Genomic DNA, 21,940 nt, shown 5'->3' with positions numbered 1-21,940 from the left:
ATGTAACTTTCTTTGTGATTATTATTGTCACTTTTATTAATTCTGTAATTTTTATGTATTACCATTTTTCATGTATTTTTTACTATTTAATTTCACCTATTTTATTCCTCTTCCTCCTCCTCCTCCTTCCCTTCTTCTTCTTCTTCTTATTTATTACATTATTATTATATCATCATTCTTCAGGCATTATTAATATTCATGAACGTCCGCAACAGACCTGTAAAGAAGGGACATGTAACGGGTGCAAATAGCCTTTGATCATATTCGTTCCCGCTTTCGCAATACAGACTTTTCATAAGCTTTCCTTGCGTACTTTACCGCAAGCCAGTGTTAAATAAACTCAAATACTTTAGAATTATTTTCCCCTTATTCTTTAGACTAGAGGAAGAGATTTCGAGGATAACTAAATATCGTACATACCAGTATTGCCTGAAAGTCGTGGTTACGACCTCAAATTGTTCAGAATTCACTAAACAAAATACTGGTATCATTGTGGAGTTCCGACATTTCCGACACCGTCATTTGCGACACTAAGGCAAAAACTGGTTTTTTCCCGTCATAAGCGACACTGCTTGGATTTTCCCCTACGATTTCTAATTTGTTTACCAGAATTAGCGACAATTGCATACGTGCAGCAGCAATAGCGTCTCTGAAGAAAGTATTTCCCGGGGCTCAGATCAGTGGTTGTAATTATTACTTTAACCAATGTTAATATGTTGAAAGATGCGCCAAACCACGACATATTGAGAAAATTTTGGGATTATTTCGTTGAACAGTGGATGAACAACTCTGTTTTCGACATTTCCATGTGGAACTGCTCCCAACGGCGACACAGGACTAACAATGCAGTCGAGGGATCAAACCATACAGTTAATGTATTGACGGAAAAGTCAAGTCCTAACGTGTACCAATTAGTGAAGACTTTGAGATTAGAAGCTGTGTACAACGACGACTTATGTCAGAGGAGGGCCTTGAATCTTAAAGGGAAACGTAGACGACGTCAGTACATTACATTAGATGAGAGAATACAAAGAGCATTGGCCGACTATGAAATGCATAGAGATCTTAAGCGCTTTTTGAGGAGAATGGCGTACGTTCAGAAATTAGAATGAAAATAGTAAGATGTTGGTTTAACTACAAGAGAAACGACGGATTCTACATTTCTACATTGACAAAGGATTGCAGTCTGCTCCTATACTGACAAGGGATCTAAACAATCCATCATTAACGAAGGATAAATACATCCAGCTTTTAAACACCGCAGCTTCCATGATGCCAGTGTGAAGGAAAACTAATAAAGGTTTTCAAAAACACAACAGCTTCCATGATGCTGCCAGTCCTAAGCCTGGATAAAGTGTGAAGGGAAGCTATTTACACTTTGTGTCGCAGATGACGGTGTCGCAACTGTCATGGAATATATTTTCCATACAGTGTCGCATATGACGGCAGAAATGCTAGTGTCGCATACGACGGTGTCGCAAAAGTCGTGGATTCTATAATTGTCATATCACCTCGTCATTTTGAAACTCTTTTTAGTAAAAATGTTAACAATACTCAATACTTAGTATATAGTAATAAGTTATATGTTTTGCTGTCTCCGGTCATAGCCCCCCAACAAAGTTGATGGTTTAGCGGTCTCAGCCACCCAAATTTGATGGTCTAGAACATTTCAAATGTGTATTTAAAGTTAATGGCACAATTAAGAGTAAACTTTACAAGAGAAGCAAAATAATACATTAGATCCTCTTAAGCAAAATTATTTGGGGGACTCTGCCCCCACATCGTTAACATTGGGGGGCTCGAGCCCCCCAAGTCCCATGGAGTCGGCGCCTTTGGACATGGATAATATTAGCAGATCTTCCACCCTTCCTACAGCTTCAGATATCAGCTTTCGAAAAACAGAGAAATACATTTTCAGGGTGAATGAAATTATTAAATATCATTTCGTCAGTAATTTATTATTATTATTATTATTTAAATATGATAATTTGCTGATGTATCCCTGAAGATTTTGTATAAATTTATATTGAAATTTCAAATTTAAAAAACGGATAGGGGCCTCGCATTCTAATCTCCACCAAGGCCTCGCGATATATTGCTACGCCACTGACTACTACGAATAATAATAGAAAGTAAAATATAAGTTCGTGTGACTGAAGATAAGAAACCTTACTCTGTCCTCCCTTAAAAAAATCCTGGGGGTGCCTGTTAAGTGTGCATAATATCTGAATCGATATTCAATTGTTTGTAAAGTTGTTATTGATAGAATCGTGTGTTCAGCCATCTTAGAAATGGTTATTGTAAGTTTAGTATTAAATCATTGTTATTTTGTTTCCTCGTTTTTATCTTTATATTGTGAAGTACTACGTGTGCGAACCAATTAACCTCTGCGTGTGAATACACGACAGAGATTTATACATGGCGACGAGAATTTAGTTAGCCCTTGTACAGTCACGGACATTTCTGGGTTGTAACAATTCCACTGAAAGCCAATGGTGTCGTTACGATGCAGAAGTCTCCATGATTGTACATAGGCCTTCGGTACCGAATCGAAATACATTTTTTTCGTGACACGGAAACGGCATTAAAACGTACCCTGTCGTCGATCACGGAAGACATGAGGGCCAATGATAACCCCTTCCCTCCTACCAAAATACTGCTCTGGCACTGTGGGTCCTTGAAATTCACTGTGATGGGACTGGATTCTGTCAACTGCACATCGGGTGGATTCAGGTACGGTAGCAGTGTTCCAACTGGGGCACCACTTGATCCAGTAAACCTATAATTGATTTTTACAAAAATCTTACGATGTAGCACATTGCATATTTAAAATAACAAATTGTGAGCATTTTTTCCTTTCATTTGAATTTTTGCAAAATTTACGTTAGCCACACATTAGTAATACATCAGTACAAACACGTTCATTAAAGCATAGCTTTGTGCCAACATGATTTGTGAAAAATGAAAGTATTTCTTTACACCTGTAGGTGTCGACACTGGGAGGCTAGGATGAGCTCTATCGATCCTTCGTTCTTGTCCCACAAAACCTAGCCTACATGAGAAATCTTCAGATTTCATTTGAATTTTTGCAAAATTTACGTTAGCCACACATTAGTAATACATCAGTACAAACACGTTCATTAAAGCATAGCTTTGTGCCAACATGATTTGTGAAAAATGAAAGTATTTCTTTACACCTGTAGGTGTCGACACTGGGAGGCTAGGATGAGCTCTATCGATCCTTCGTTCTTGTCCCACAAAACCTAGCCTACATGAGAAATCTTCAGAATTATTTACAGTACTGTATTTACATGGAGAAATAGAGAGAGAAAGTTGTAGGAAGAGAGCGAAACAAAGTAAGAAAGAAAAGTGAAATTAGATAATAACAGAAAAGAGAGAAAGAGGAGTGCAAGAGGCAGAAGAAGAAAGAGACAGATAGAGAGAAATAAAGAAAGATAGAGCAAAAGGGAGGGGGAAAGGGAGTAGAAAGAGAGCAGAAGGATCTTAGGGCGTTCTCAGGCAGAAGAGACAAGCCACACTCGGATTTCACACAGAAGCGACAAGCGACTCAACCGCCTTCAGCCTATAGCAAACATTCACCACACATGCGTCACAACAGACCGAGACGACACGATGAGAAAACGGCACATTCGGAGTGACACGCAAGAGAGAAACGACACGTGCAGCTTGACGTGTCGCTTCGGTTAAAAAAGTTGCATTAATTTTTTTTAAGCTTTATTTCCAAGACGCACCTGTCGTTTTCGCTTGTCGCCTCTGAAAGGAAGATTTCAGACCAAATCGACAAGCAGTAGGCGACAAGCTTCAAATGACACTCACCGCCTTCAGTATATAGCAGAACATTCACTGCGCATGCGCGAACATCATACCAAAGCGACACGATGCACGGTATTGGGAAAATTGCCCAGTCCGAGCGACACGTGCAGCTTGTCGCGTCCCTTCGGTTCGAAAAATTGCATTTATTTTTGGAGGTTGGTTTCCAAGAGACTCTTGTCCCTGTTGTCTCTGTAAGTAATGGGTATCAGTGAATCAGAACTGCAATAATGGCGAATACTGACCCTAAAGATAGAACATAGTGGAAGTGTACTACTGTGTCATGTAATATAATATCTAGAAATGAATTTCCTTACCCCCGAGTGAGTCCCCCTATGGCAAATAAGAAGATAAATCCAAATGCTTATTATTGATAGGGAATAAGCTTATCGCTTCAGAAAGATCCCCTTAGACCACCGAAGCATAGCTTTCTGAAAAGTTTCATCTACCTTTGATGCGATATCATTTGGACTCATCATAGGTTAGTTTCGATACACTGTTTCCCATTTCTTTCTTCTTTTGTTTTTTCTAATACTTTTCACATTGTTTTTGTTACATTCTAATATTTCGAGTGCAATATATAGTTTATATCAATAATAAAAACAGGAATATATAGGGTGTCATTTTAATGGCGCCCACGGACCAAAGATTCGTGTAGAGGACATCAAAACAAACAACTTTCCTCAGTAACATTTTTCTCGTTGGTGCGTCAATTCGACGATACAGTCGCTCAAAAAAGACCGTTTTGCCGCCTGGATGCTGGCAACCCAACACAACATTTGATCGTATCTGTGACGTCATTTCCTGCGGCGAAACAGCGCACGGCAGTGTTGCAAGGAACACACAAATTTTGTGAAAAATGATAAACTACCAACCACATTATTAGCTGTAAAACGAAGCGAGAAACGCGTCCAGTAAACCGAACATGCCTACCAGCCAGAAGATCAGCAGTCATCTCAGGGAAAGGGGGAAGTGAACCAACGATATGAGAAATGGTAAAAAACGTATTCAAAATGAAGTGTCATTATCGGATTTTGTCTCAGCTTACATGTCAAATATCAACAACAATAAATTTTATTGTACTTACAACTTACATGTGGCTGTTTACGCCCAGCTACATGTCAATTATACGTATTTGCAAATCTCGTTGCAAGATTAATATCTACAGGTTTGTGTCCAGATGCCTTTTGGCACTTTTGTACTGATATCGGAAGTATCTGAGGTTCACGTTGTTACATTACGGCTAAAACACGTACAACCACAGTAACAATCTAATGATGAATCAGTAGCGAATATATTGCCCCGTTCAGAGTTACAAACTATTACATGTTTATCCGGTGCGTAGATAAACCCAGTCGTCGGAGAGTTTGTTTTACTACTATTTATATCCCTGTATTTTCAATCATTTTTGTCACTTGCCTCATAATACCCTGAATATACATTATATTATGTGTTGCTTACCTTTGGAATTTTGAGTCCTTTCATTTCTATTTTGTCATATGTTCAGTGTGTCACAGACAACTAGTATCAGAAGGACGAACTGGATAGACTAAATTGTAGTTATCAACTTGGTAACTAGATTTGCAAATATTTGATATGTAAGCTAAGACAAAATTCGATATGACTACTTCCACTTGAATTCTATTTTCTTTCTACCATTTTTCGTATCGTTTGTTTACTTCCTGTTAGGTTACAGAACGTGTTTTCTCGTTTTGTTTTACGGTATAGTGGAACCACAAGCAAAAAAACCTGCGCAGAAGCACATCGCGCCGGCGGGTGCGGGAAAGGGCAGGGGGGAAGGAACATTCAGCCGGCTCACGTCAGCGTTGCCAGGCCTATTGATTTCTCGGGAGAATTCCTTAATAAACTATTGCTATGGAACCTCCAACGGCCAGCTCAAAAACACGTTTCCTGCTCATCTTTACTTGAACATGGAGGGAGAGGTGGAGTGCAACTCCACTCAGCCGTGAAAAGTGCTGTTTGAACTGTGAAATTATGTCAAACGCTACTCAATTGTGCTAGGACATTATTTTATTACTTTTACTACATTACTATTTTTAGATGGCTGTATTTTATCCCACCCTAAACTCTATTTCTATTTTAGTTATTTTACGTCGCTTTTGTGCCTCTACGGGTAAGTACAACAATATGAATGAATGAAAAACTGATGAAATGGATGAAGTGAAAAACGTCCTTGCCTTACTAGGTAGAAACACTGACTTCGTAGCGTGGGCAAATTATGTTATACATATATGTGTTTGTGGGTGTGTGTGTGTATTTCTAGCAGATGGGGGAGGATGCGTGGCACCCTAGCATAAGCGTTGCTATCTTGAATTATTGAGGAAGACATGCTGTCTAATTCACCAAATATATTTCACATACGTAATGCATTTTCTCATTATGGTGCAGGACGCGTGCCCACCCCTATCGATAGCTGTACACCGAACACCATCAGAAGGCAAATTGATTTGTTATTGTTAGCATTCGACTTGAAAGATTGTGGAAAATCGCCGACAACGAAAGGCGGCACGTTAGCTTCATCTGTGAACACAACTTTCTACCATTTCCTGTCATAAAAATTCCTCGCGATAATAGAGGCATCCCAACCCCCTTGTGTCGATGCTGAGAAAGGGCAAATTTGAGGGTGTTTTCCACGCACCATCTAACCGGAAAATGCGGAAGAGATGAAAGATGTTGGTCGGTTCCTTCGGGCGGTTTACTTTCTTTTGTTTGAAACATGTCCACTCCTGAAATGGAGATGTTCGGTATATTTTCGCCAAACACAAGGTGCTGGGTTTAGCACCATTGTTACAAAAGTATCTGTGACGTTTACACCGTAAACAATGCGCGCCACTCCCCCTTACCCCCCCCCAGTGCGCACAACTATTCCGCCCTCCCCTCCCCCCAAGAACGTCGTTCATCCTCTTCTATTAGATCATCGTATTTTGTAGCAGAACTTCTGGTTTCCAAGGAACAATCTCCCGAATTTTTCAAATCTGACCTGGCAACACTGCCCCGAACACCGATAACGGCAGGGAAGTTGCGCGAACGCTTTGGACGGAAGGTTTTTTTCCTTGTGGTCGAGCTATACATAATGTGGCTGATTGTAGCTATGTCATTTTTCACAGAATATGTGTGTTCCTGGCAACCCTGGAACGCATCGCTTCACGACGGGATATGACGTCACAAATGCAATCAAATATTGTGTGTGGTTGCCAGCATTCTGGCGGTAAAACGGTCTTTTTTGAACGACTGCAGCGCCGAAACGATGCACCAACGAGAAAAATGTTACTGAGAAAAGTTGTTTGTTTTGATGTCCTCTATACGTTTCCGTGGTCCGTGGGCGCCATTAAAATGACACCCTGTATAATGTTAATAAAGCTATTACGTATTGAGTTTCAGCACTGTAATGCTGTATATCTCTCCTGTAATTTTTCTAATAATAATTGCCATCCTGAGCGTTTATTATTTAGGTACTACTAATGTTGCTTATACTCGTCGCTCTTTCGACCTACTTCATGTTTGTCTTCTTCGAGACAAAACATTCCTATGAAATTGACAAAACATAAAAAACAGAAAAGTCATAAACCTGTAGGAAAACTCAGCCAAACCGTAGCCTCTTTTGGAGTTCACGCCGAACTCAATGAGTACAAGGACATTCTCCGTTGTCCAAGGCCTGTTTCCGTACAGCATGGCTCCGCCATTGAGTGTCTGAATGCTTGTGTTGTATGTTTTTCCATTTGCTGCGAGTAGAGTAAAAACAAAAACATGTACTATACGCAGTGACTCCGAAATGTTACAACTCCTGCCCTCTACAGAAATCTTCTTAAACTATCCCACGAAAATAAGATATAGTAATAACAGAATAATGGAAATTCTGTTTAGTTTTTTTTAACATTGTTTCAGTACATACACACTCTGAGATTTAAAAAAGTCTTAGATATCTCATTTGTGACCAGTTTCTTAAGATTTATCTTACCATATATCTTACATCTGAAATCTAGAGAGAACTTTTATACTACTCCGTAGAATGGACTGATTGAACATCTCGCCATTTTGTTAAAAAAATGTTTAATGCGTATGGATAGGGTTGCTAGATGTCCAATTCTTACAGGACTGTCCGCGTTCTTGTATTCCACAATATGTTTTGATTTCTGTGAAATTTATAAACTATATCTATATATGGTTATATTATAATTTTAATAAACTTCATTCTAATTGTAGTTTCTTGTGAGTAACACTGTTTTTTTTGTATTCCTTTTAAGTTTGTGTCCTATATTATCACAGGAAAAATATGGCAACCTTATATCTAGGGTTTGTAGGAAAAAGCACGTAAGTCACAAACCACAATTTGCTATTGCTGTCATCTAAATCACACCGAATGAATTAAAGAAAATAAGGGGTGTCTCAGAAATATTTTCGTTTTTATAACTATTAAAATACATACTTAATTTTTTTGTATAAAGATAAATTTATTACCAAAAGAAAGCTTAAACATTAAATTTTTATTTGAGGAAAAGAGTTTTCGACAAATGGTGACCGTTCATGTTTTCACATTCAATTATTCTTGAACTAAAGTTTTCGATCAGTCGCCGAAGCATTGCACAAGGAATAGCTTTGATTTCATCTGTAATCCTATGCTTCAATTCTGTTCGATCTTCATGACCTTGGACGTCTCGGCGGTTAACTCATTATAGTGCTTCCAGTGTTTTCAAACTTTCTCACCCAATGTTTAATTAAATTTGCGCTTGGGACGTCTCTCATTCCTTCCAGGTTATAATGATGCCGGTACAAACGACGCACAACATAAGAATCATTATTTTTATAAAACGCACGAACATAAAAAGCACGTTGCTGCCCCGTAAAGCGCTCCATGGCAACTAAATACGAGGTGCATTCAAGTTCTAAGATCTCCTATTTTTTTAAGTGATTCCACGTCCATACTCACCTGACCTCGCAACTAGCGATTTTTGGCTCTTTCCTGCACACAAGGACAGTCTCCATTGTCACACATTTCCAAGCCATTCCGCTCTTACAAGCAGCGATTTTTAAGTATACAAAACAGACTCCTAAATAAGCGTTTGCAAAGGACATGCTATCGTGGCGCCAGCATATTGAAAGATGTGTACGTCTAGAGGGAGATTATGTTGAGAATTGACGACAGTTTCAGCTTTCTGAGGTGAGTATATTTTTCAGAATAAATTAGGAGACCTCAGACTTGAATGCACCTCGTATTAACAATGTTGCCAAGCGTTTGCTATCTATCTCATTTCTCCGTAATGTGTGAATTGCCCCAGAGGACGGATTCAAAAACAAAAATATTTCTGAGACACCCTTTATTATAAGTGTAATTTTTTGTGTAAAGACTCTAAACAGTGATAATCCAACATATGTAATGTACAGTGTATATCATGTCTGCAATGTTTGCTATTCAAATAATAAACATAAATAAAGTGTATGCTTTAAAATTGCATTTTTAACTTAAGGGCTTTTTTTCCGAACAGCTTATAGATATGAACCAAATTACCATACAACTAACCTGAGAATATTAGAGATATCTGTTGTGGAATGACTTTGTGCTCTGCAATTTGCGGCAAGAAAATGTCGCTGGACTCCACTGGCCATACTTGTCCCACTCGATCACGAACGTGCCCGAACTTCATACTGAAGTAGAAAACAAGTACAAGTTTGATTAAATTTGTTGCCTAAATCTGCATTATCTAAAACTTTCATGTTAGGAAAGTAAAACATCACAAAAGCAAACACACTTGAAATTATTTCTCCCTAGTTTATTCGTTTGATCTCTATGGATAAGGTATTCATTTGGCTCTCTTTATTTTAGGACTTGCAACATTCAAATCTTGAACTGTTTTGATTTCCTGGCTGTTTGATTCGCTTCGAATTTGTGGTTGTTTCCCACAGTTGGTAAATTTAACCAGTTTCAGGTACAGGATGAGACGCGCCAATATTATTATTTCCAATTTCTCGTCACTGACATACAGGGATATTTCCTCCTAGCTTCTTTTAAAGCACTGTCTGTTAGTACCAGATTAGAAATAATCATGTTCTACCTAATGTTTTCTAAATAATATTGCCTTAAACGATAATACCAAATATTCTATTGCCCTATGTGCTGATGTTCGACTTTCCCTCAGTACTAGGTCATGTCTGCAATGGGATTTGTTAAGCTTAGCTATGAGTAAATAAAAATATATTTCGACTGAAACAGTAGGGTATTTGATAACTGAAATAAAAATTATATTATTTTTTAATTCTTCTGTGTGAGACTGGTTGTTAGATAAATATTTGATTGTTCAGTAAAGTAGTGAATCTCACCTATATGTAGTCCATGTCATTTAAACCAATTATATTTTTAATTAATTGTCCTGTATGTAATTCTTAACTTGATTTTAAACCGTACTGATTTTCCCATAAATACATATTCATCACTGACTAGCGATGAAGTGAAGAATCCTAAAATGTTGTACAAAGTTTTGAAATTTCCGGGTTCAATACCCAGTGAGGCACATAGTGGTTCGGATCTCACTTTAAACTGTAGGTCCAGTCCCAATTACCCTTTCTGTGCATAAATTGGACTAAAGACACCAATTCAATCAATCAATCAATATTGAAATTTGTAGAACATATATGAGAAATATATCTAGAACGTTTTGATTAATCGCGACGATGAGAATGAATGATAATATGAAATTGATAAAGGGACACTCTATGGGCAGATCAGGATTCGAACCCGGGACCTCTAATGTCGTGCCGCGTCTTGCTAACCACTTGCCCAGGGAGGTCGGCAAAGTATCTAGAAGTGTACTACGCCGTGTAGTAGAAGTTTTCTGTAATACTATGCAAATAAATGTAAAATAATTTTGTAGAGAGAGGACAAAAGTTCAATTGCGCATGAAAATTGTAAGAAAATAAAAATTACACGTTAAAGCCATTCTATTTCTCTCCATGTTTTATTATATTGAACTCTAAGCAGACAAGCAACTTGTAAAACTTAGAAGGGACATACAAGACCCTGCGTCGTCATTTTTATATTATTTTCTTTAATTTACGATTAGAAGTCTTGAAGTTCCTTCCGTAAGGTTAACAGACAGTGAAGAAATGATACTTACTGTGATAGTCCGTCCAGATGGGAGGCAGCACCAGTACAGAAGAACGTCCCGTCCTGTCCGCATCCGATGAAAGTTGCTCTCCGGTGCAAGAACATGGCGTCATCAAGTCCCCAGCGACGTTGGCGTATCCCTCTCAAGAAGAGCACCTTCTGGTCCTTGCAGTCATCCACGGCGATTGTTCCATGCAGCTCCCCCCATTGGTCGTAACCTTTGGGATCATGTTCTCTGGAGAAGATGGTACACCGATTATTTATCTCGCCTGTTTATAAGGTCACAAACACTATGGATTACTAGAACTCGGAAGTTGATGACCTAAAAAATCTCAAAAACGGGAGAAGAAAAATAAAGCTCTAAAATGAAGAAAAATGCAATAAAGGCGGCAAAAAATACTGAAAAATAACCAAAAAGTAAAAAAAGGCCGAAAAGTGCAAAACAAAATGCAAAAAAAAGTCAATGCTTTCTGGTTCTTACTTATGGGAAACGGGCTGATATCAGGTTTGGCATTGTTTTCAAGGTTCAGAATAAAAGATGACTTGTCATCAACTTCAGACCCCTAATAATAACAAGAGTACTTTTTACGATGGGGTCGGGGTATCGATTTAGAAAAATGAAAAAGAATTTACCAGCGGTTAAGGTTGAGGACTACTGTTCTAGAACCGAATCCGCTACTTCTATTCAAGCTATGTCAACACCGAAATTTTTCAAGCTTCCACAGCGACCGTGGAAAATCACCAAAGGCGAGAACACTAACCATTTGGCGGCTATGCAGGACGCTACAATCCGTTTTGCATCTTCTCTATTTACCGAACTTTATGTCAAAGTTACCAGTCTTCTCACTTACATCATATTTATCCAAGAACTCTTCCATTCTTCTCTCGCCAACGTTTCTCCTAGAAGGCACGAACTGGCTTCTTCCTGTATGTCAGTAGGCCTGCTGAATGCTCTCCATCTGTAAAATTAAAACAGAGGCTCGTAATCATTGTAAAGAGATCGTTGTAATTTACGGCCTTGAAACCTTGGGATAAATATTAAGAGATGATAGAGAAGCAGTGAACATGGGAATTACACTAAATGCGCTTGTTTCTGTATTAGACAGTCAAAAAAAATTGATAATTTATTTTTATATTTTTGTTTCTTATAGCAATCAAAAATTTGAATTTGATTTTACACACAAAATTTTATCTTCTAAAAATTTTGATAAGACATTTTTATAATTTTATATGATTTCAAAATTTGAATTTGAAATTAGACACAACAATGTTACTCGTCAAAAATGTTGACTATTTTGTACCATTTTATTTTGTGTGATTTGAATGTTTGAATTTGAATTTACACACAAAATTTATCATCAACAATGAATATGAAGAAAACAACGACACATTCCAGAAAAAAGAACTGGTAAGAATGAAAATGCAAATGCTTAGATTAAGAATTCTGTTTGAATTTTATGTAAGCACAATAACTGAATATTTGTTAAAAGAATGGAAAGTACTCGCATAAGCAGTAACAGAATCCCCTTTTGGACTTCATTTCCATAATAAAATAGAACACTATAATATTTCTCTCATAATTTTACCAATTTTTTTTTCAGAATAAGAAGAAGAGAATCCCCTTTTCCCCCTTGAAAATTTAATGGGTGCGCCTATGCGAGTAGAATCTACACTAATTTACATGGAAACAGTTGATCACATGTTCAGATTGCTTTTAACCTGAATGAACATATTTCTTACCTACTTTTAATAGAATCACTATATATTAATAGTTGGATTTCAGTACTGTAGCGTGAATCCATTTTTCTAATTTTAACTTACGGGCCTCCCCGATGGCGCAGTGCTAGCATCCTCGCCTTGTAATCAAGGGGTGCCGGGTTCGATACCTGGTGGAGGCACATACTGGTTAGTATCCTACCTTAAACTGCAGGTCCAGTACCGATTAGCCTTTCTGTGCATAAAGTGGACTTAAAACAACAAATCAATCAATCAAATCTAATTTTAACTTACAAGAAATTGAACTGGACGTGTACACATTCTCCATTATCTTCATTCCATTCTCCTCGAACACCTTTCCTGAAATAAACATGTATTGTAAAAATTCGCTAATAATAAAATATTTACAGTGTTTTAAAATTGATCTATTTATTTATCTAAATTACATTGTAATTGTGTATTATACCACCTAAGTGCACCACCACTTTTTACGTATCATCAAAAAGGAATACAAGTATATATTAACCTAATGTAAGGAATTGTATGAATTATTCTGTTGTGATTTGGTCGGCCCCCGTGGCAGAGTGGTTATCACATTGCGCTACGACGCCAGGGGTCCCGGGATAGAATCCTGGGCTGGACATGGATGTTTGTGAGTGACCATTCATCAATTTCATCATGTCATCACTCATCCCCATTTTCGCAAATTAGGCAAAAATGGCACAAAAAGCGAAGTAAACTAAAGCCAATCAATCAATCTGTTGTGATTTTATAATACAGCTTTCACTACGATCATTATCATGTGAAGACGGATGATGATATGATGAAACTTGACTTCACAACCCATTACGCTAACCTTAGTACAACGACATTTGACATATTTAAGGATACATTGCATATTATCCGAAGAATTAGTGATTGAAATATACTGCACTAAGTGAGCTGTCTAATCCAAATTCTTCCTCAACATCACACTTTCAGTTATAGGAGGGAGGTATGCTATAAAATAAACCAATATCTGACATATACATATTTTTTCGAATTATTTAAGGGGTTCTCCCTCCTCCACTATCTTACCATGACGATGCTCGTAGTAAGATATGCATTGTGCGATCAAGTGATTTCGGAAGAACTAAAGTGATCAAAGAGGGGTTTAGATTGTGCCAAGGGGAACCAACTGCTGCCTGCCCAGAGTTGTAAATATAACGCAGAATTACAGTATTGTTTCATTTCTAAAATTCCTTTTTTAAAGCAAGAGGTCAATAAAACTGTCTTCACATTTTCTCGGACCAGAGTTGAGTAAGTTACTGAAAATAGTAACGCATTACAGTTTTCGCTAAGTTGCTTCCAAAAACGTTACTGTTTCGTTAGTTTGCTATCCCAGTTCTGCTGAGGATACTGTCAGATTATTAACGTATGATAAAGTACGTACTTTTTTAAAAAAAATTGCCCAATAGCCGTTAACTTTAAAAAATGACCAAAATGATAGACGAAGACATGTTAAACCTCTTTTCTTTAGTTGCTTCAAAACCAATTTTTAAAGGTTTAAAACTATGGGGGAGAAAATATTACACAGCTTCTGTTTCATGGATCGACAGTTTACGTTGTAATATTTTTTTTGCGAATAAGAGGTACTACCACAATTTGCGTTCACTATACATTGATTTCATTTCTTTAGGACTTTCCCATTTCTTGTTGTACAGATTTATTCCATCTTCTTTTTTGTCCTTTGCTTCATGTTCTATAATATTTTCTTCTTGCTTAATTTCAATTAAAGAAATTGTATCCATTGTATTCAAGAATTATTTGCTTTTACTGTCTATCTCGTTAGATTTTAAACTAAATTTCAAAAAATTATAAATGTAACGAGCAAAGCTTGTTTTTTTATTCCTTTGGCAGAGATTCAACGTTGCCAACTACCAATTTGTTGTATATTTCAATCATAATTGTGAAAAGTGTTTTCCCTTGAGGCGATAAGAACGTTGTATGGTTCTGAGAAGTTAACGTCATTAGAAATATACTCTCGTTTATCAACAGCAAAAAAAAATACGATTATTTTTCTAAAGTTTACTGAGATAAGCTTATCAACTACACGTATCACAAAACAAGTCATTCCCCAGCGATTTTTACGATTAAGAATAATAAATGCAGCGTTTTCTTTTCAAGCATTCATATAAAGTTTGAAGGTCGTGTTTTATGATTACACTCTGCAAGTATTATGCACTCGATAATGAAACACACTACAATTTCACTCCACTGCACATTAAAAATGTCTTCACACTTTAAAATGAATTATTTTACTAGTGTTGTCATAACATAACGAATGTACATAACCATTTAAATTTAGTATTTCTTATTTACAAAGTAATGTATTTATATTTTGAATATGAGTATCCCTGCGGTGGAGCATCAGAAATGCCAGATATCCATCGTCCATTAATAAATCATAAATATGATCTTGATGTGGACAAACTTCAAAGAAGGGGAACATAATTCCGAAACTCTCTTATGTAACTCCTTGTGGGAAGCCTTACCTCAGTATGCCATTGAATGTCACTCGCCATCTTCTCATTGGCTCACAAACTTGAAATTTGAGACCACCGCCCACAAAATCCTTTGATGGGGCATTATATAGGGTGGTATCCGGATGCCCTATAACGAGATATTTCGATGCATGGAATGATACTGTATATGTCGAGATTTCAACACTTTTATTTCAAAGGGGAGGCAAAGATATTTATGTTTTTTCACATACACTTCACTTAGTTACAAGTTAAACATTTTAGTTCTGACTAGATATTAGAAATATAGCGTGTTTGATTTTCATCATTTCTTCATTTCTGACACTTATAAGGTGCCACTTGCCGCACTCCAGATATGCTAATAATATTTACAATATGCTTTTAATTGTAATCAAAATTAATTATATTATTTAAATTTTGTATTATAATGTTAGGTACTACAATGCAATTATATACTACTGACAAATAATATGCATATAAAATGTATATTCACGTACATATCTACTTACAATTTTGAAACTTTTAAGCCAACACACACATTGAGTAAATGGGATTGTAGTTTAAAACAGATCATTGGAATGTTCCTCATACAGGAAATCGACTTTGAAACCACTTGACAACAAGGCTATGGGGGAAGAATGAAGCTTTCAGATAATGTTTATATCCTCATTTCTTTCTTGCTTGATACTTCCACACATATAGTTCAAAGGACTATTGATTATATCTCTGAATATTTTAACTATCATACCTGGTAGCTGGTAGATAGTTCCGTCCTCCATGTGGATATGAACCCAAGCCTCTGTGATCCGATGACGTTTCTTTCTGATCCTGAAAACAGCTGCATTCCTTTTGTTGTCTGTCCCGAAGAACATTAAACTGTCCATTGACTGCAATGATGAACATTTTTTTTTTTTCATTTCTAAAACTAACAATAGTATAAATTATGTGAGACAAGTACATACTTATTAATAGTCTCTCTTGAATCGACTCTAATAAGCTCTATGCTAAACATAGCATGGCGTATCTTAAAACACGGGCGCAACCAAGGGAAGGGCTGAAGTCCTCAGAGTCTGAAAGTATTTTTGGTTCCGCGTTTGTACTTTTTGTCTGTGTATGTTTGTATAAATGTTTGTAGCCCAATTTTCAAATTAATTAATATGTAACATTAAGCATAGTTTCAAAATATATATGGGGCATTCCGTAACAAAGTGCCCCCTGAATCTCTATTTTTAAAAAATCAAATGCAATGCTATAGTTTTATTCTATCTTCTAAGTCAACAATAAAAATATCATTTGGATAAAAATTCAAGTACATATTATACATAATTTAGTTAATAGCAGAAGGTATTTTACTTCTTGCTTGTTTCTTTTAACTTTTGATCTACTTTTCCTGTGTATTGTGTCCCACCGTAACATCAAAAAACAATAAATTTCTTCTTTAACTGTTACATTTCTCCTTCAACTCCACTAGAATATTCAAAGGTTAATTACGTTCTATCTGTGTCTTAAATAATTTGTTTATAATCATTTGAAAATTCATAGAGATTAAAATAAAGTTCTTATTAAGTAAAGAGGAAGTGTTTTTCTTTCTGTCCCACCCATGACCAAATATTATTCACCTAGCAATAATTCTGGGAAAGTATTCTAAGGATAGCTATGTTTAATCAACAGTGCTTAGTTTCATAATTCATTGCACAGAAACTGTAAGAAAAATGTTGCATAACTATTAGTATCAAAAATGTAGTGTGTGCGTCCTACCCATGGCAATGAAATGGCCCATATCGATTTTATAATCAGGATGGGAAATGATTCTTGAACTCTTTCATGAAGTTTTAGTTTAAGGGAAAAGGTTAAAAGTCAAAGGAGGAGTTACAAAAGACCATGACCAGACGTGAACATAGATAGTGAAGCAGAGGGAAACACTGAGATACTGTCTTTGTAGTCACGACAACAGGAATAGAGTCCTCTTGAATATATTTCGTCCATCCTTGAGTCCACCACTACACCGAAGGGGGTGCCGGAGCATAGGCCACACCATTTGGATTAGATTTTACTGAAGGAAACAAGGCAATATAATTATTTGCTCCATTTCCCTATTCAGGAGTTGAACCCCGATGTGATTCCATCCAGACATGAAAATTTCGTTGAACTTGCAGGAATTCAACTTCCAGGATTGGTTCGAGGAAGGGCTCCAGTGCTTTAAGAAAGGTAATATTGCAGCCCCACAGTTATCCGTTCGGGACATGAACAGGCCCTACTATATATCATCAACTACGTAAGTTATATCCGGTTAATCTCACCTCCTCTTCTTCCAGTTGCTTCGGCCTCTCCATTGCCGCTTCCTCTTCTGTCGGCACAAGTCCGCCGTCGACGCACACGCCATGGTCTTTTGGCACTGGACGTTTTCGCCTTTTACGACTAAGAACCCAGGAGGCCCAAGCTCTTTTCAGGCAGAAGTTCCAACCTGAAACAAAGTTTGAATCTTGCAGCAGTGTTTTCAATTAAGGAATTGCATCATGTGTTTAATTGTTGAGAACAGGACGAGCTGCTAAATGAAGCCAGCGACCAAAGTTGCTAAGATAAATTGAACAAATATAGAAAACATTGGAGATCTAAGTCTCTTAATTTGAAACACCGAACATTTACCTAATGTATTTCTGCCAAATCTCTCCTTGACGTACGGGAGAATTTCACCAATTCAACGCAGGTTTGTGCGACCTTTCATGCGGCTACGGTGTGAAACGTTGCGTCGATTGGCTCGTTCCCAAGCTTCGGTGTGAAATCTCCATAAAAGAGACAGGCGACAAGCAACACGGAGAATTCACAACGAAGCGGCAAGCGACAGGTTGAAGATTTCACCAATTAAACGCAGGCCTGTGAGGACGCTGCTGATTGGCTCGTTCCCAAGCGGCATGTGTCGTGTGTCGCTTCGGTTGGAAATCTCCCTAAGCTAATGGACCAGTCAGAGTGACACGCATGCGACAAGTGCAGCTTGTCGTTCGGAAGGTTACATTTATCATTAAGAATTCGTTTCCAAGCGAAACGTGTCGCATGTCACCTGTCGCGTGTCGCTTTCATCTGAAAGCTCACTATTGGTTCTGTCATTTCGCCAACGTCATTCTACAAGACTAAGCATGCGCCAAAGGTTAGACATCTTTTGCGAACTGAACACAAGCTCACGAAGATGTCGTTTGGGGCGGTGGAATAACCGCGAAAAAGATTAAGCGTGAAACGGATTGACCACGAAAATTTCAGTTTCGCGCTTAATCCCTTTCGCGGATTTTCTGGCGACCCCGTTGGTCTATGTGGACCGGAGAATGAGGCATCATAGTGGCGCAGGGGGCGGCGCCCCAGTTCACAGTCCAACGAGTGCACGAAAGAGCCAGATCTCTCTCCAAAAGAGCTAAGTTGGCAACAGTACTCAGCTGCTGCCGCTGAAGGAAGAACATTGCGGAAACCCTTCCTCGTGCCCTTAATACGAGGTGTGGCTATAGATTGTCCAGCAAAAAGAATAGACTGTTGCTTCAAATGGGCTTTTACTTTCCCTACATCCTCCCTCTTTTTAAATATTGTTTTCACTACTGAGCGCAAAGGTGAACACACTTGCTTTTGTTTCGAATGTAAAACGCTATTCTGGAACTGGTTAAGCTTTCAGAACAGCAAAATTTCCTTCCAGTAGCGCGTGTTTTTAATTTTGTTTGTGCAGGGGCACGTGAACGGAGGGAAACGGCGAGCCCAGCGTTGTCGACTGCTTTCCACCCCACCCCCTCAGCCAGTACCGCGGTAGACAAAATTTCACGGAAGGAGAGGGTGACTGACCGTTGGTTTCGACGAGGAATGACTGTGGCGGATCTGTGTGTTGGGTTGTGTTGTGTTGTGCTGTAAAAAACCGTTGGTTTTAATACTGAAATATGAGCGAAAGTAGTGTAAAGAAGAGAAGGCGTGGTGAGGTTCTCAAAAGTAAAGAAAGGCAAATAGTAATGAATATTTTTGTTTATTTAAAACAGAAAAATCCGCATCGCAGTGTAAGTTGGTTAGCCAGCGAGACGGCGAAAGCAACTGGAGTTTCTCGGGCTACTGTGTATAAAATTCGGGGCGAGGTTTCTCAAGGTCCTCTTGAAACACCAGGTAAGAAACGACCCAGAAAAAGATCGCCAATTACAAGTAGAAATGTAAAATATAATGATTTTGTCAAAAGTGATGTGCGACGTAAAGTTCACGAATTCTTTTTGAAAACAAACCCCCAACACTTAATTCTGTTCTTGCTGCTGTTAATTCTGACTCCACATTACAGAATTTTAAAAGATCAACGTTTCATATATTTTTTACTCAAAGAACTTGGCTTTTCGTATGAGAAAAGGGGCAACAAATCCATGTTAATGGAAAGAGAAGATTTAATTTCTCTTCGCCATAAATATTTAAGAGAAATTAGGAAGTTTAGGCGTGAAAATAGAAATATTGTTTACACTGATGAATCCTGGGTGAACACCGGAACCTCAGTCAATTATGAATGGAAAGACAAGATAATTACAACTGCAAAACAAGCGTTTCTGGCAGGTCTTTCCACTGGTTTAAAAAATCCAACATCTCGCGGAGCGCGATACGCTTTAGTGCATGCGGGTAACGAACGCGGTTTTCTGCAAAATGCCCAACTTATGTTATAGTGCAAAAAGAATACAGCAGATGCCCATGATGAAATGGATGGAGAAACGTACGAGACGTATTTTCGGGAACAGTTGCTCGCCAATCTCCCTCCGGGATCTGCTATTGTTGTTGACAATGCCTCTTATCATAGCCACAAGCAACAGCCAATGCCCGACAACCTCGTGGAAGAAGAATGATTTAAGAGAATGGTTGAAATCTCATGGCATTCGTTATGATGACGACATGTTACGGAGAGATCTTCTGGAACTTAGAAATATTCATAAAATTAAGTGCGATAAGTATAAGATCGATGAGATGGCAAAACAGATGGGTCATACGGTGCTTCGTTTGCCTCCATATCATTACAAACTGAAGCCGATTGAACTTGTGTGGTCACACTACATTCAAAACTAAAGACATTGAAAATTTAATCACTGAATCATTTAAGACAGTAACAGTTGAAAACTGGCAAAATTACGTAAAACATGTCATGGACATAGAGAAGGAAATGTGGAATGCAGATGAATTGCAGGATGACGTTGATCAGATAATAATCCACTTGGGTGAAGATTCCAGCGAGAGTTCATTAAGAATTATTCTTTCAGTTTATGTAATTTTGTGAATTTGTTTCTTGTTTTTAATAATAGCTCACCGTGAACTTATTTCTTCAATTTGTAGGTACCTGCGATTTAAGCGCCACGCACGTTTGTTTGGTCTTGTACTTTCACTGCCAGCAGGTCCGTTACTCGCCCCTGCGGCAAGCGGCAACGCTGTTCTCATATACCCAACAGTCTATTCTTTTCGCTGGACAACCAATAGATAAAAACCGGACTGTTGCTACAAAATTTTTATTGGTTATTTTGTACAATACGAACATTATCCTCTTCAAAGTACTCCCCTGAACTATCGATACGCTGCTCCATACGAATCTTCCATTGCTGGAAGCAGTGATGGAAATCATTTTCTGAAGCCATATTCATGACCTTCGTCGCTTTTGTTTTCATAGATTCTACGGTCGTAAATCTGGTTCCTTTCAGTGCCGATTTGGCCTTTGGGAATAAAAAAAAGTCGCACGGAGTGATATCAGGCGAATAAGGTGGATGTTCTAACACTGCGATCCCATGCTTGGCGAAAAAAACCTCGACTGACAATGCCGTGTGGACAGGAGCATTGTCCTGATGAAGAATCCATGACTTGCTTTTCCACAAATCAGGCCGTCGTCTTCTTAATCGCTCACAAAGGATCGTCAGCACCGTAATGTAATAATGATGGTTGTTTTGCAATAGCTCGAATACTGAAGTGACGATCTTTTCGAATCAATTCAGCGACATTTGCAATGTTTGATTCCGTTTTTGACGTGCAAGGCCGTGCAGGACGCGAGTCGTCCGCGATCACTTCTCGTCCCTCTTTAAACCTTTGAAACCACTGAAACACTTGCGTGCGTGAAAAACACTCATCTCTGTATACATCCTTCAACAAGCCATACGTTTCTGTGGCGGATTTTCAGAGTTTCATAAGAGACTTCAAATTGATATGCTGTTCCACTTTCACACTTAACATTTTTCCGACGGAGCACAGATGTACGGTTCACTTCGTCCACAAGCTACAGCGGAACTGATCGCCGCGCACCCTGGGAAATTACACAGTCGATAGGCAGGATATCACGTTATATACTCATGCACCGCTTGCCTTGACGCGCTTGCTGTTTGTCGACAACAACATCAATCCGGTTTTTTTCTAGCCACACCTCGTATCTTCTTAAGAGAGCCCTTAACGGGTTCGTTACTGCATTTTCTACATCTTCCTTACGCACGCCTGTATCTATATTAGCCTATAGAGCATAGGGCAATATTATTATACTTTCACTTACCAGGCTCTCGATAGTGTTCTCTTGGTTTCCTCACAGCGTTTGGATCCTTCTCGTGGGAAAGTAGAATTAACAAGATCCACGGAAGGGTAAAGAGAGCGACGTACTCCACTGAAAACACTAGCAACTCCATATTGTGTCTCCTTCCTGCAAAACAGACATTGACAGCAATGAAATAATTTCATCACAAAAATCTCGGAGTGCATATCAAGGATGTTGCATACAGGACATTTAATTGGA

General features: G+C 38.2%; 1 protein-coding gene across 2 annotated transcripts in view; it reads right to left on the bottom strand.

The window, feature by feature from the left end:
* The window catches only part of LOC146001291 (rifampicin phosphotransferase-like), an 81,496-nt gene that overhangs the window by 48,093 nt on the left and 11,463 nt on the right, over positions 1–21,940 (bottom strand). For both annotated transcript variants that reach the window (XM_083138596.1, XM_083138597.1), the window contains exons 2-11: positions 21,704–21,847; positions 17,490–17,653; positions 15,938–16,076; positions 15,202–15,319; positions 12,962–13,027; positions 11,803–11,910; positions 10,962–11,186; positions 9,371–9,495; positions 7,421–7,574; positions 2,596–2,779 (exon numbers count right to left, since the gene is read on the bottom strand). In XM_083138596.1, the coding sequence (XP_082994722.1) occupies positions 2,596–2,779; positions 7,421–7,574; positions 9,371–9,495; positions 10,962–11,186; positions 11,803–11,910; positions 12,962–13,027; positions 15,202–15,319; positions 15,938–16,076; positions 17,490–17,653; positions 21,704–21,833 (1,413 nt within the window). In that variant the 5' untranslated portion in view covers positions 21,834–21,847. The remainder of the gene's footprint in view (positions 1–2,595; positions 2,780–7,420; positions 7,575–9,370; positions 9,496–10,961; positions 11,187–11,802; positions 11,911–12,961; positions 13,028–15,201; positions 15,320–15,937; positions 16,077–17,489; positions 17,654–21,703; positions 21,848–21,940) is intronic.

This window comes from Lepisma saccharinum, chromosome 17 (genome assembly GCF_977018435.1).
Source record: "Lepisma saccharinum chromosome 17, izLepSacc3.1, whole genome shotgun sequence".
Classification (NCBI taxonomy): domain Eukaryota; kingdom Metazoa; phylum Arthropoda; class Insecta; order Zygentoma; family Lepismatidae; genus Lepisma; species Lepisma saccharinum.
Note: the sequence above shows the minus strand (reverse complement) of the source record. Positions and strands in the feature narration are given on the sequence as shown.